Genomic DNA, 15,206 nt, shown 5'->3' with positions numbered 1-15,206 from the left:
AGGTATATCCCCTGATCCCCTTGGGAATAATAGTTAATAATACCATAATGACACCCATAGATATCCCTAAGTGGGCACTCAGAGAGCAAGAGGAATATCACTCTGTCAATCTAGATGCATGCGTCTGGGAGGAGGAACATGGATACATATGTTCCACAGAGGTCTATCAAGGACCCCATATCTGCCTTAATAGCAATCAGGGCAAGTGTCATTATAATCTGGGACCCCGCTGAGGCAGCCAGTCTCAGGTCCTTGTGATCAACATTAATTGTTTGTGCTAAGAAGTTTTTGTAGGAAGTTCCTTGTGAACTTCTTTTACCCTGTTGAAAATTATCCAAATGTGAATCTCTATCTATGTTTTGCACTTGTTGTACAAGGACGTGATGTTATGCTTACATCTGAGAAGTTAAATGTGCAAACCATCACTATCAGCTGTATAGACACGTTGATCCTACGAACATAGGGATCAACATCGATGTACTACAGCAATTAATACAGCATCCAGAATTAGAAGCCTTAGTAAAAGACCTGGAAAAGGAGGGCAAGAGTTTACTGATATCAGTTCATCACTCCACTGCACAGATTAAAAAGAGAGGTAAAAAGTTCAAGTTTTGCCCATTGGCGGGAAACTCTGTTTGCCACTTCCACAGAGTTGTCCCAGGCCTGGCACATTATGCTGCATCCTTTTGCGGTTATTTTGATTATTTTATTCAAGGTCTTACCCTTATCCTTGTTTTCATGGTGATAGGATGGGTAAAGTTAAAGCTTTGAAAGATGGCTAACAAGTCTAGATTCTCCAGAGTACCTGTCGCTTGAGTGATACAGGTGTGAAGACAGTTATTTGTAAATCAGTAACATCTTCAAGGAGGGGAAATGTTAGGTAAAATCTGTTTCTGACCTGTTTTATGTAATGTCCATCTTGGATTTGTAAAAGGACAGCTAAGTCTCCACCTTGGATACCCTTCTCCTCAGAGGATTTAGTGCCCTTTCAGCCTTTTTCAAATTAAGGCAGGAAAAGGTCAGGGCAGTTAGAGTGGCAGCCATAATCTGCCTAGCAACAGCAGGTTATTTAGTGAGTGGCACGCCTGTCACTCAGGGCTGTCCATCTGAGTGGCAGCCAGTGTCCCACACAGTTCAGCCAGCTGCCAGGGGTCCCAGAGGGACCAGAACTCACAGGACTTTGGATTCTTGGTCTCTATTAACATACTTGCACTCAACTGCTACCCACCATTAGTGAGCACATACTTGCACTGGACTACGAGGTCAAGCAGAGACTGCGTGGGCAAGCATTGAAGACCTATCTGAGGGAGAAGATCTTCCCAAGAGGGAGAAGACTTGCCCGGAGGACCTGTCCAGAGGGAGAAGAATACCCAGTTCTTGAGTTCCTGTTTGGTGTACAGTGCCCCTGATTTTAACCACTCTCCCTGTCAGTATCCTGAGTTTTTGTCATTGTGTCCCTGTCTTCAGGATATGGTATTATAATACCCATTGTGGTTTTCCTCTGTTTTACATCCATAGGTTAAGGGGGTTTAAGGACTCTAAGCTTCACGCTCTGGTAACTGTTAACAACCAAGTGTGTCTTGCTTATGTTGTTTATTGTCTGAAAGGGGTCCTTGTCTAGTTTACTGACTAGTGGCATAATAAATATCTGTGTGTTACATCTTATTCTGCCTCCATCTTAATAAATCACTCGATGATAGATGTGGGAGGGGGTGGGATCTTCTGATCTGTGTAGACCATAGTTAATCTGTTTTGGGCTAACAGTGCCCGCTCATCTATGCTGGCTGGTGTTTTGAGGGTAGGAAGAAGAATCAAGATTTTTCCACTCCCTACCCATCTGTAGAGCCCATCCATGTCAGAACAGAAGTATCAGCACTACTCAGGCTAGCCTTCCTGCTGCACAGAGACCCATGACACAGGTAGGGTGCACAGTGGAATAGATATATTTCACCCCACATGTAGGGTGGGTGACAGTTTCATCTTAGAGCTTATAAGCAACATCTTCAGAGCTAAATGTAATAATTATGACTTACTCCTCCATTTATAGAGGGACATGACTGACAGACTCCAGGCTGGCCAGGAGAGCCGGGACTGCCTGGTTGTCCAGGGGAGCCAGGTGTTCCAGGTCTGCCAGGAGTTCCAGGAGAACCCTAGAAAGTTTAAAATACACAAGAGTTCATATTTGTATTTGTCTTTCAATATGTTGCTATCCGGTGCACTACGGACCAAATCCTGCCCATGCTGAAGTTAACAGATGTAAGATCTGCTCCCATATGGATGGGTACATGAATAGATGATAGTGTACATTGTAAAAGAGATTTTTTTTCTATTAAATATAAATACAGTTTACAGTTCAAATAAGTAGAAAGAGAAGAGGAAGTACAACAATACATACAAGGAAAAACGTTTTTGCCTGTTGAGCCTGATTGTAGTGACTGGCTTGTACATGCTACAAATATTCAAAAATAGATCGACAGCTCAGTATAAAAAGGAACACCGTTAATGAAACACAGAAGAATTCTTTCTACTGTGCAGAAACTCTCTTAAAAAGATTACAAATTTATATGCACCTTGGGCCAAATTTTCCTTTCTCCTCTCTGTTTTACTGGTATAAATCCAGAGTAACTCCACTGAAGCTAATGGCATTATCCTGAATTTACATTATGAGCAGATTTTGGCCAACAGAGTCCAGTAATCTTAGGGCCCAATCCTCCATGACAAAGACATCAATGTGAGTTGAGGTTTCTCACCAGCTTGCATAAGACACACAGCACTTTGCAGGATTTGGCCCTTTGTGATTTTAAATTTATTTGAAGAATCTGATATCACTTACCGGGTCTCCCTTGGGGCCTCGGACAACACCATTGGGAGGACTAGTAGGCTAGAAAAACAAAACAATAAAACATACAAAGGAATCAAACCAAGAAGTATAGATAAAGTGCAGCATATTTAACAGGTAGGAAAAACCATTTAAACAACAATGGAAACATAGCTGTTCTAAACTAAATTGGTCATTTCCACATCAATATTTAAAACTATGTTTCTCCTGCCAAATTAAATTGCATCATCACAGAGCATCAATAGTGTGACATGCAGTGGCTATTCTTGACACAGGTGCTGTGCGTGAAAGCCTGACCTATTGACGTCAATGGGAGCTTTGCCATTGACTGCAGTGGGACCAGGATTTCACCCTATGTGCTTTCACGATGAGGATGCATTGGGAATATATTTTGTGTTTCCCTTCCAATCCATTACATTCACATATCAATAATTGAGACAAATCTTTTCAGCTTCATTTCCCAGAAAAAAAGTATTTATTTGATTTTCAACACATAATTATCAGTGACCCTTAACATCCTCAGATGCTGATTATAGGACTCTTTGTTAGTGCTGTTTCTAACTGTAGCAGTGGATATTGATCTGAATCTTAGACTTTACAGAGTGAAGTTTCATTATGCCCAATCCTGACCCACAGTAGCCTTATGACTCATGTATAGTGCAGAAGGGGGTTTGATGGGAGCCTCCTACATCTCCCTTATGGTCTGAAGCCACAGAGCTAATCAAGTAGGGCCCAAACCTAGGAGCTTCAGCACAAAAACCACAAGCTTCCACCAGTGGAGCCAAAGACGAACTCATGGTGAGAAATAGAAAGCTGTGTAATTGCTGGAGCCAGCCATTCTTTAGTCATTTTAAGACAGTCCAAACTTGGAATCAGAGGAAATCTCATGATAAAGTTCAATGAAATGTCTGCATAAGACACTTTCTGCCCTCATTCACAGCCTTGTGAAAACCCACTTGCTTTCATGGAGTTATATGGTTGTAAGCCAGGTCATAATATATCCCTATATATTAAAGTAATCTTTGTCTTCTTTCTTTCTCCGCTTGCCTTGGGACGCTAATCTAAAATGAACATCCAAATGTTATGTATGCACAACCCTCCATAATTAATTAATTTTACTAATTTAAGGGCCTATTCCTTTAATTGCTACCCAGAAAATATTGCATTCAGCAGGAGTTTTTCTTGAGCCAGAAATTTAGGATGAGTTCCTATACAATTATTACTTATTGTAATAAAAACCTGCAAAACTATTAAATTTATCAACCCAAGCCGATTAAATTGTTGTTGTTTCTGCTTTTAAATAATGTTGTCTTCTAAATATGGGTTAATGATAAGTTAAATAGGTAGGGCCTGACTGACCTCTCATTTACACTAGTAAATCAGTAACAGCAGCACTAAAGAAAATGGAGTTACTGTACAATGATGTAAAATTGGTGTGAGTAGCAAATTAGGCCTGCATTATTTACGTGTTTCAGAGTAGCAGCCATGTTAGTCTGTATACGCAAAAAGAAAAGGAGTACTTGTGGCACCTTAGAGACTAACAAATTTATTTGAGCATAAGCTTTCGTGAGCTACAGCTCACTTCATCAGATGCATTCAGTGGAAAATACAGTGGGGAGATTTATATACAAAGAGAACATGAAACAATGGGTGTTACCATACACACTGTAACCAGAGTGATCACTTCAGGTGAGTTATTACCAGCAGGAGAGCAGGGGTGGGCGGGGGAACTTTTTGTAGTGATAATCAAGGAGGGTCATTTCCAGCAGTTGACAAGAACGTCTGAGGAACGGTGGGGGTGGGGGATAAACATGGGAAAATAGTTTTACTTTGTGTAATGACCCATCCACTCCCAGTCTCTATTCAAGCCTAAGTTAATTGTATCCAGTTTGCAAATTAATTCCAATTCAGCAGTCTCTCGTTGGAGTCTGTTTCTGAAGTTTTTTTGTTGAAGTATTGCCACTTTGAGGACTGTAATCGAGTGACCAGAGAGATTGAAGTGCTCTCCAACTGGTTTTTGAATGTTATAATTCTTGACATCTGATTTGTGTCCATTTATTCTTTTACGTAGAGACTGTCCAGTTTGATCAATGTACATGGGAGAGGGGCATTGCTGACACATGGTGCTATAAACAGTGCTTAGTTTAGTTAGTTTGAACACTTAGGCTGTGTTTGATTTCATGCATGTAAACTGAGCATTACGTCAAAAGTAGGTTGTTGCAGAACTTCTGTGCATCACATTATTGGTGGTTAACTCAAAAGATTCTGAAGTTTTGTTTGATTTGAGTGATAGAGAAATGGGCCTGGATCAAAGCCCTGCATCTGAACATCACCACACGCTGTGAAGATTTCAGTCTGAATCTAGGATCTGGATCTGAGCTTTGTATCTGGCAAGCGTTGTTAGAATGTGTTGAGCCTGAACTCTGGATCCTAACAACATTGAACTTTGGGAAAGTTACAGCCCAAATTTTGTGGTTCTGCTTTATTACTAATAAGCACCTACCATTTCATTCCTTCTCTGAAGTTGATCAGAACTAGAGGGAATTCGTGGGAGTGGGAGCAGGCAGGGTCGGCCCCTCCTCCCCAGATTTGCTGTTTGGCTTGTACTGAGCATGCTCACATAGACTAAGCATACTTGTAACACTGCTGAAGTTGGCTGCCCTCACTCCACCACGCCCCCTCCCCCCACTATTGGCAGGCATGGGTCGCCTCTGATCAGAACCTTCTGAGTTTGCAAAATTAAGCAAGAATTCTTGTGAAAAAAAACTTTCTTATGAGATTACTGGGACTTCTTGCTTTCAGTGGATGGAATATATGGCAACAACAACATTTCCACTGTACTTTATCATCATTTCTGGTTCCAATCCTCTGCTAGGATCAGGAAATACAGAGATCCAAGAAAATGAAAAGTAATGGGGGAAAGGGATTTTTGAACGTTATTAAAGGGTTGGTTAAGTTTTAGTGAAGGTTTCGGTTAGTTCTGATTTCATCCAAAGTGGTTTGCCTATCCTTAACAGTTATCAGATATTAAAGGCTTTAGGCTGAATAAAGAGTACTTAAAGTACATAATTGTACGGATGGACAAATGATTTGGGTAAATTGGAATAAGGACAATTCATGTCTCAAATAAACGGTTTACACTTACTCTTTCAGGAGGTGGCGTTAGCTGTGGACAAACAGGGCAACACTCTCCAAATGGAATCTCTGGGTTGGGACAGTCTAATTCCTGATCATCACAGATGATGTCATCACAGAGAACAGCTCCTGAGTCACACACACAGATTTGGCATGGTTCTGGTTTCCAAACATCCCTGTCAGCATACACTTGCCCAAGATGTGTACATGCCCCTAAAACTGGAAAAGGAATGAAAGAAAATGTAAGATGTGTAGCAACCACCAATGCTCAATAATACTTCAAATGGGATTTTGAAAATGAAAATGAAAACTGGAGGTTTTGTTTTAAGTATGTCTTACTAATGACAAGGGGCCAAATTCTCCTCTCCTCCAACCACCCTAAAGCTCATCTTTGGGAAATGCAAAGTCTGCTCTGGATCTGCAGGTGATAATCCCACTGACATCAGTGGAAGCTCTGTGGGCCTAATCCAAAACCAACTGAAGCCATTCAGAGTCTATTGACTTCAGTAGCCTTTGGATCAGGTCCCCTGGGAGAATGATTGTATAATCTGCAATAGAGCGCCACAGCACCAATAAATAGGAGAATGTGTCCAAAGTGTTAAACTATTCACTTTAGTGCATGTGCACACATATGCATACACAAAGATCTGCAGTAAAAAGAAAAAATCTCTACTCTCCACACACATTGAAAATGACATACAGTCCACACACTGGGACGCACTTGACAGGTTGGGTTCAGGAGAGTTTTTAAAATGAATATCCATCTTCACTGTAGCAAATAAGTGAAACTTTCTTTAGATCCAGGAAAGTTTGTGTATGGAAAAAAACAAGGTACATTTTCGCTTTAAAAATGGAGTTTCTTGCTTTAAAAACTGTTCATGTCATTCACAGTCTTTCCAAATTAAGCCATTTCACAAATACAAAAATAAGTTAATTATCTGTCTGTGCATTCATACAATCCCTGTAGTTGTAGTATCTGGAGAGATTATTCGTTACAAAATATACACATAGCTTTAGTCATAATATTCTGTCAACAACATAGAAAACCGAGCTGGAAATCCCTGTCAGTGACGTAAGGTATTTAATTTTATTTATTTGCTGTAATGGTTGCCCTCAAGTATTGTTACAGCAAAGGTCTGTCTGCTTTTGCCTTAGAACCACTGTTTTCAATAACAACTTTCCGTACTTACTTAGTACTACATTTATCATAAATCCAAACTAACCCCACATGGCCATTTTAAATTTTCATCAATACAAAAAGTGTGTGTTGTCTATATAACTTTACCAGTATTCATCACTCTCTTATGCTACTTTCTCAATAGATTTGATAAGGACTCCAGATATATTTTTAAACATATATTTCATAGGTGTGCCCTTGAAGTATCACTGATGTCACATGGACAACTTAGAATAGCATCAAATGTCGCAGTGGTCCTACTCATTGAGTGAAAGACTGAGCCAGAGTTTATGTCAACTTCTATTCCTACCCCATCTTCCCTCTCTCTTTCCCCCATACCTCTCCATCCTGGCTTGCATCCCAGTGTACTCTCTGTTCTCAATTACTGCCCACCCACCTTGATCTGTTTCTCCTCCCTCCAGTTCCCGCCTGGAGTTTCTCTTTCCCTCCAGTGCATTTTTGCCACTCCCATAACTCCCTTCATCTTCCTTGATGTCTGTCTTCCTCCCTCTTATTCTTATCTCCAGAGTTTCTTTCTACCCTACATTCCTTCTGCTGTCTCACTCTCGCCCCCATTCCCATGGCTTCTCCTCTCAGTCTCCTTGCCTTCTATTGACTGACACTCCTGGTCTCTTTCTCATCTGCATTCTCCTATGACTGGTCCCTCCCCATTTCACTCCCTCTTATCCCTCTAGTCTTCCTGCCTCCATCTGTCCACCTCCCTTTCCCCCAAAGTCCTCCACCAACTCTTCTTTCTCTCCCTAACCCCTCCAGATGTCTTACTGCCTTCCCCTCCCTTACTACCATCCTGATCTCTCTTCTTTGTCAGCTATGAAGTTCCTCTCCTCTTGCTTCCCTCTTGTCTGCTTTAATACACAAAGCAGTGCACTGTTTTTTCAGGTACACCGTGTCACTTGCAGGCTGTGCTGCTAACTTCAGAAGATGGGGTTTGTAGGAAGGAACCAAAATCTTCTGGGCTGGTTGAATAAGGAGCTACCACCTGAACCCTGCCTTAGTTGCTCTTTGTGTTTTTCATAGGAGCCTAAATTTCACTGAAAGTCAATAGGCCTTAGGCTCTTAGTGCCCAAGTCACTTCCAAAAATTGGACTTTTAAAAAATTTACCTCAATCCTTTAGCTCAAGTGGTGCAGAAACTCATGCTCTTAGTGCTGAGGAGCTTGGTCTCAAATCCCATTGTTGCAAGCAAATAGCATCAAACAGAATTGCCTCTATATAGAATATATTTCAGAACTGTCCACAAGTCGTCAGATGTTGCAGGAAGCTACAAAGGCTGGAGTAGATGGTTTTGATTCAACAGTAACGTTACAGATTTCCATCTGAATCCCCTTGGGCTTACAGTAAAGCAGGATTCAAGCACAGTTATATTATTTTTTTAAGTGACGGCATTGATACAATGCAAGTTCTTCCTGCAGTCATGATCTTTACTGATGACAGATAAAGACAGATGCAAACTGGAAGCATTTATCAAACATAAACATTAAGGCAAAGGTAAGGTCATGATTTTTTTTGTAGTGGCAATGGGGTTATTGAGGCAAAAACTCTTATTATTGCTATCATTACGACTTTAAGCACTAATAATAGCATTGATCAAGGACCTGAGTATCTTATGTGCCTGGCAAATATTCCAAGTCAAGTGAGATCCTGATCAGAGCATCAGTAGTGTTCCTGTGCCCTGCAGAAGACTGCTTCCTTGTGGTTAAGTAGGAGCTCCCAGTCTCTTCACACCAATCAACTGTTCTCATCTGGTGATAGATATTACTTCTTTTCTTGGCTAAGAACAGTCGAGATGCCAGATGAACCAAGGGAACAAGGTGGCTAAGGGAGGGAAACCCTCCCCCCACTTTGGACCATGATAAGCCCTAGTTGGAAGGATGTTCATGTGGGATGCTTCTCTGCTTAGGAAGGAGTGAAAATTTTCAGATTATTATTTGGGCTACCATGAACATGGTACCGGGGCTACTATCTGGACAGGGGCATTCTTGATCTGTTATTTCAGGGTGGAAGTTAAATTATATTGAGTCTTACATTGTTATTTACTGACAGCTACATCATTTCATGAGCTGGTTATTACCTCCACCTCTCCCAGCTCAGTAGCTCCTTTTCTTCCCAGTTTTACTTTTCCTAGTGAAACCTATGCCTCAGCATCAGGGATGTTCAACCTCTGTTACTGTGCATTGCCCTGTCCATTGTCTGTTAGATGTGCTTACTTCATCAGATACCACCAGCTCCCCACCCCCACCCCCTCCGGCCCTCCCCACTTAGGCATTTTGTTGACTGAATTTAAAGCGACCTGAGCCCTACCTCGCAAAATCCCTGAAATAAAACAAAAAAGTAAAGCAATTGCTTGAATTCTCTTGTCTCACAGAAGAAATCCAAGATGGCTCCTTTGCTTTAGTTTTAAACAGCCCCTTTGAGCTTTATATGTAGCTAAAGAAGTTTTTTTGTTCCAAGCTTCTAAACTGGCTGCCTGGATTCCCACATCTAACATTGTAGGAGCCAATTCTGTCAGGACATTACAGTCAGCCACAAGGGGGGGAAAAAACTGGTATTCTCTTAGATAATTGCTGAATGTTTCCATAAGAAATGTTTTGATAAATGAGCTCATTCATAATTGGTTGTTAATGAAAAAAACAAAACATTTGCCAGTGGGCAATGGTGAACTCATTGCTTTCTCAGAAGACGACTGGCTGACAACATTTCATCGCTAGGCAAGGGTTAACGTGTATTCTAAAATCAAGAAGAGTAGCATTCTGTAATGAAAGCCATTCTACAGTATTACTAATGACTCATGCAAAGGGGCTCAGGGTTGCCTCTGCTAAGTGCTCCTGAGGTCAAGCAGGTGGGTCACTGTCTGATGCGTGTGTATGCACGCGCGTGCTATCTGGAGGAACAATGCCCAAATGAGGCATAATTTCCCCCTCCCCACCCCAGGCACCAGGGAGAGCAGAGTGAAGAGCAGATCTTGCTATACTCTTTAAAAGGGATGGCCAGATTTGCCCCACAGCATAGCCTGGTGGGCACAGAGAGCAGGGGCATACTCCCTTCCAGAGCTGTTCATCCCATCTTTGTACCTCCTGTCTCTGTAGCTATAGTATCTGCTTCCTATGCCACCTTGCTGTGGGAAGGGAATGGGCCCTTTCTCTTACTAGTTCACTGCCCAGGGCAAACCATAATTTACCCAGGGCTGTTTAATAAAAATATCATTATCCATAGCTAAAGGACATTGTGCTGATGAGTGCATATGCACCATTGTGAGTGTATAAATGTGTACATATTTGTGCATGAGCATAAATACATGCATGCACACACATTTATATATACAAAATATAAAACTAAGCATTTTAAAATGTCTTTGTTGACTTCACCTTTTTAAGGTTGAGATTTTCAGCTCCAAATACCTCTATTTGTCTGCTTTTTACCAACTGCTGCTTGTCTTTAACTACACTTGCTCAAGAATATCACTTTCATATTCTCCAGGAAGTTAAGTGCAAGGATTCACATTTTCACAATTCCAGGTTTTCTCAAATCCTATTACATCAACATTATGTTGCTACTTTCGTCTCAGAAATTTATAAGGCCTGCTCCCGTTCCCATTGAACTTAATGGCACAGCTCCAGTGGAGAGCAGGATAGGGCCCATAGTTAGCATAGCCTATCACTGTTGGTGGAAAAATTCTCATTTCCAAATCAGCTATGCTCAACAGCTTCCACAAAATAGGGCCTTGTCCCAAAAGACAATTTTTCATAATTAGCAAAACATGGTTTTCATTTTTTCTCCATGAAATTAAATTGTATCAATGAAAATCAAAGGAATTTCAATTGTCTTATAAAATGACTGAAATAATTTAATGGTAATAAATAAACCTGATTTCACTAAAGAGTCTTGTAACATTGTCATTCTTTTATTTTACAGTAGATGGCATGATTTAACAGAAAGAAGAATAGAGCACACAGACATCTGGCTATGATGACTTTCGTACTTGCTTCTAACTTTCTGGATTTCATTAAATCAGTTAAGAAATAAGCTGAAAGAACCTCAGAACAAATCTTTGAGGCTTTTGGCAGAATGAAAGTATTAAATAGGTTTTCCAGAGGAAAATTACATCTGGGTTGATTTAGCCTGTTCAAAACACCCCAGGGATACTCAGATGTAGATCTGTGTGTCAGCATGCTATGACATAATGCATCATCCATTACACATAAAGACTAAAAGACAGCTCCAGAATAGTCTGGAAAGCTGATCTGTGCTAAAACATTCACAAGCGATACATAAAAATAATAAGGATATGAAAAAGGCTGACTCGTCTAGTTTTAAACTTGTGGCTGAAATAGTCAAATATTTGTCTTAACCAGATATTCTTACTGGTTTTTACTTGTATATATAAAGACTAAGATTTCATAAAGTATCAAGAACAAATAGCCAATATCAAATCTGATCCCAGTTCTCAAAGCACTAGTTGTAATGGCTTTAAACAATTTCAGTTCTTTGAGAATGACTATGTTGGCTTGCCAGCAATTGTGTAAATAAATAATAAATCCTTGAACATCTGCAAGACATTTTACAAAATAGAAATAGTTTTCTGTTGTAAAATGTATGTACCTTCAGAGTTTTTGTGCAACATTTCCTAAGTGTTCAGATCTTAAAGATTTCTATGCTTGCAGTACCTAGGCTTTCCCCCAGCACTGAAATCACAACGTGTTATCCTGTCTCATACATTGATTCTGAGCTGGAGTCCAAAATTCCTATTTGCTAACCAGGCTAGCAGCAGGGTGGAGGCAGAACAGGCAGTGTTGACAGGAAATACTTCATGTTGCTCTGAAAGGATCCAATCTGGCTGATATATGGATGGGTTCAGATAACTACAGTAGGAAAGCATATCTGGACATCCTCTTGCGGAGAGAGGACAGCTGTGACACGGGATATAATCCTGATTGCTCTGAGGACTAGGAAATTTTGCTATTGAATTCAATGGCCTCAGGAACTGGCCTGTCATGTCGTCATTTTTTGCTTTACGTTTACTCAGACACTCTGATCCTCAGCTAACCACATATATATGAAAGGGGGGGAAAGATCTACATTTATTCTCCAAAACCACAGACTTTCTCCTCTTTGGATGAAGTGAAATCTCCAGTAGCTGCATTAGTAGCAGGATTTATAATTTGTTTTCAGACCAGCTAATAGAGGGTGAGAAAACCAAGAACATCTGAGCTGGTGTGATTCCATCCATCTCAATTCAACTCCAGGTTCCCCTGTAGGCTTTAGCACAAGCTGCTGACCTGAGTGAAAAAGATGAGTTGCTATGTAATCACAGCTGATTTAATCGGAGTTAGCTAAGGTAGGTCAGTAAACCCAAGTTAAGAACACACACTTTTTTTTTTTTTTTTTGCAGTGAAGATATACTTGTAGAGGGCAGTCATCCATGTACACAAAAGCCAGTATGTTACATAAGGGCTTTCAATTGTGGGTGGGGAAACTAAATTGAAAAAGTCTATTCTGTTAGGGTCTGATCCAAAGCTCACTGAAGTCAATAGGAACCTTTCCTACTATTTTAAGGGGAGTTAGACTGAGGCCATAAAGTGGATGAGGGAAGATTTTAATAGCACCTAAGGGATTTAGGAGTACAAGACCCTTTGACTTTCAATGGGACCATTTGCTCCTAAATTCCTTAGGCCTGATCCAAACCCCACTGAAGCCAAGGAGAGTCTTTCCAATGACTTCAATGGCCTTTGGGTCAGGGCCCTCAGATGCTTTTGAAATCTCCCCTTAAGTGTTTGTAATATATGTTTTCTTATTTCTCACCTATTTTGGGACACTAAACCTAAATCTAATCTACATGCTACTTAAAGTAGCTAATTCTAACATTGCTTTTATAATTCTTTTAAAATGCTCTATTTATTAGGTATTTCCTCAATGTCAAACAACATTGATTGAAAATGTGGATAAAGTAGAAAGGAAAGAAGTTCTTTAATATAGAGGGAAGATTTTGTAGTTCCTCTATGTTCTGGAATACATTTATGGGAACATTAACAAGTTTTACCATCCCAGCTTTTGAAACAGCATTCCTTTCCACTTACTGAACAAAAAAGCAGAATGCCAAAATGCCTACCTTGTAGCAAATGGTATGGACTCTCGGACGGTTATGACGATGATGTTTATAAGAAAAGCAAACATGCTCATTCCATGCTAAGATCAGTAATGGAAACAAATGGGCACTCATAATGAACTCATTGGCTTGCTGGGCCAAAAATTTTTGAGCTGTTTTGAACTTTGTGCAATTAGATAAGTGCTAAGTACAGGAGAAGTCTGAAACACTTTCTGTTTCATAGGACTTATAACTAGAGATGGAGAAATAAGCAGAGAAATATTTTAACTCGATGGGATTTTTTTTTTAACAAAAGACCTACAGACATTATCTCAACTTTAATTGCCCTCAAATGGTCATCTTCTAGAACTAATTTAATCCATTTTGATAAGCCACATTCTCCCATGTATACAAGCGGACATGCTATAAACAGTAGGGATGTACTTCATAGAGGGGAATTGTTTAAAGCATAGGATTGGGAGTTAGGAGTCGTAGATTCTGCCACAAACTGTCTGTGCTACTTTGGGCAATTCACTTAGGCTGGGATTTTGGAAGGGGCTAAGAGGTTAGCATGTTTTTGAACTCTGTAGGATGTGTGGCATACAGATACACATTAACATTTGCAATAGTAAAGATAGGCCTTCTGACAGTTCATATATAGGAGTTCACTGAAATCAGTTTTTGTTGTGAGAAGAATAAAGAATTGAGGGCCTAATCCTATGCAAGTAAGTCTAAGCACGCTGCATAAATTGGCTATGCACCCTGTTAAGCAGTCCTAAGGGGAGTCATCCCAGTAGGGAAGAGTAAGAAGGAGATCTGCAAACCATCTACAGACAGGAGACAACACATATCCCCGAACACGTCACTGTGAGTAGAAGTTATGTGGGAGTTACCCTGCAACACACTGTTCCAGCACAGAGAAACAGGTGAGACAGGGGGTTGGGATTGGAAAAGGGGGAAAATATGGATGGTTGCTTCCCAGCTTTTACCCTCTTCCCCCCTCCCTGCTGGCCAAGGAAGATTTTTCCTACCAATGAGGTCCAGGATTAGGCCATTTTCAAGCATTTAGATAGTGAAGCGCTAGGAATTGCACACAGTTAATTAGAGGAGCAATTTCTGAGAGTGGAAAGAGATGCTGTTTTCAGAAAATTGATATAAGTTGATGTTATAAATAGACATTTTTCCATTGTTTTTCGTATTGTACCGGTTACTCATTAATTTAGGATCAGACTTTTCCATCCTCACAACACTGAGCAGTATCTTAATTCTGTAAGTGGTCCCATTGGCTTCAGTTGGAGTTTTCACAGAGTAAGGTACAACTTAATATGAGTAAGTGTGGCAGAAGCTAGTCCTAAATTAATGATTAGCTGGTATAATATGGGGGGAAAACCCAACCCTCTAATACATAAAGTTGCAATTTATAAGCAATTCTATCATCAATGAATTGTGATCCTACAAGCATGTAGCCTGAAAGAGGACTGCAGGACTGGGCCTACAACTGGTATTTCTCTTCCCTTTCTCTCAGCTAGTAAGGATAATTACATCAAGACGACATCTGCTTGATGACTAAAGAGTCCATCTGTGCCTGCCCATTATTCCACACCTAAAGGAATAATATTCTTTTTACAACACAGTTATGATTTCCAGAGCAATAAGTTCTGATGTCAGCTTACTAGTGAACATTATTAGCTGATTTAGGTCCAGGTCATCCTCATACAAAAGAACCCCACACACAGACTAGGAAAATCAATTAGGTTCATCTTGTGGTCTTTCCTTAGAGAATCCCATTGGAACAGGAGGGAGGCTGTTAGCCACTACATGGAGTGGGAAAGGGGCTAATTTCTCTAAGCATATAGTTGTCTTGAGATCGGGGGGGAAGGTGAGGGGGTAAGGGGAGGGGTATCTTAGGACACCCACACAAAGCCTGGACATTTGGATGGAGGGCCAGTGCCT

The 15,206-nt window shown here is 40.5% G+C and overlaps 1 protein-coding gene across 1 annotated transcript in view; it reads right to left on the bottom strand.

The window, feature by feature from the left end:
• COL3A1 (collagen type III alpha 1 chain) overlaps positions 1 to 15,206 on the bottom strand; it is a 67,448-nt gene that overhangs the window by 39,537 nt on the left and 12,705 nt on the right. Inside the window, exons 2-4 of the mRNA XM_077829756.1 lie at positions 5,985 to 6,193; positions 2,834 to 2,881; positions 2,034 to 2,150 (exon numbers count right to left, since the gene is read on the bottom strand). Coding sequence (XP_077685882.1) covers positions 2,034 to 2,150; positions 2,834 to 2,881; positions 5,985 to 6,193 — 374 coding nt within the window. The remainder of the gene's footprint in view (positions 1 to 2,033; positions 2,151 to 2,833; positions 2,882 to 5,984; positions 6,194 to 15,206) is intronic.

Source organism: Eretmochelys imbricata, chromosome 11 (genome assembly GCF_965152235.1).
Source record: "Eretmochelys imbricata isolate rEreImb1 chromosome 11, rEreImb1.hap1, whole genome shotgun sequence".
Lineage (NCBI taxonomy): Eukaryota > Metazoa > Chordata > Testudines > Cheloniidae > Eretmochelys > Eretmochelys imbricata.
This window is presented reverse-complemented; position numbering and strand designations above follow the sequence as displayed.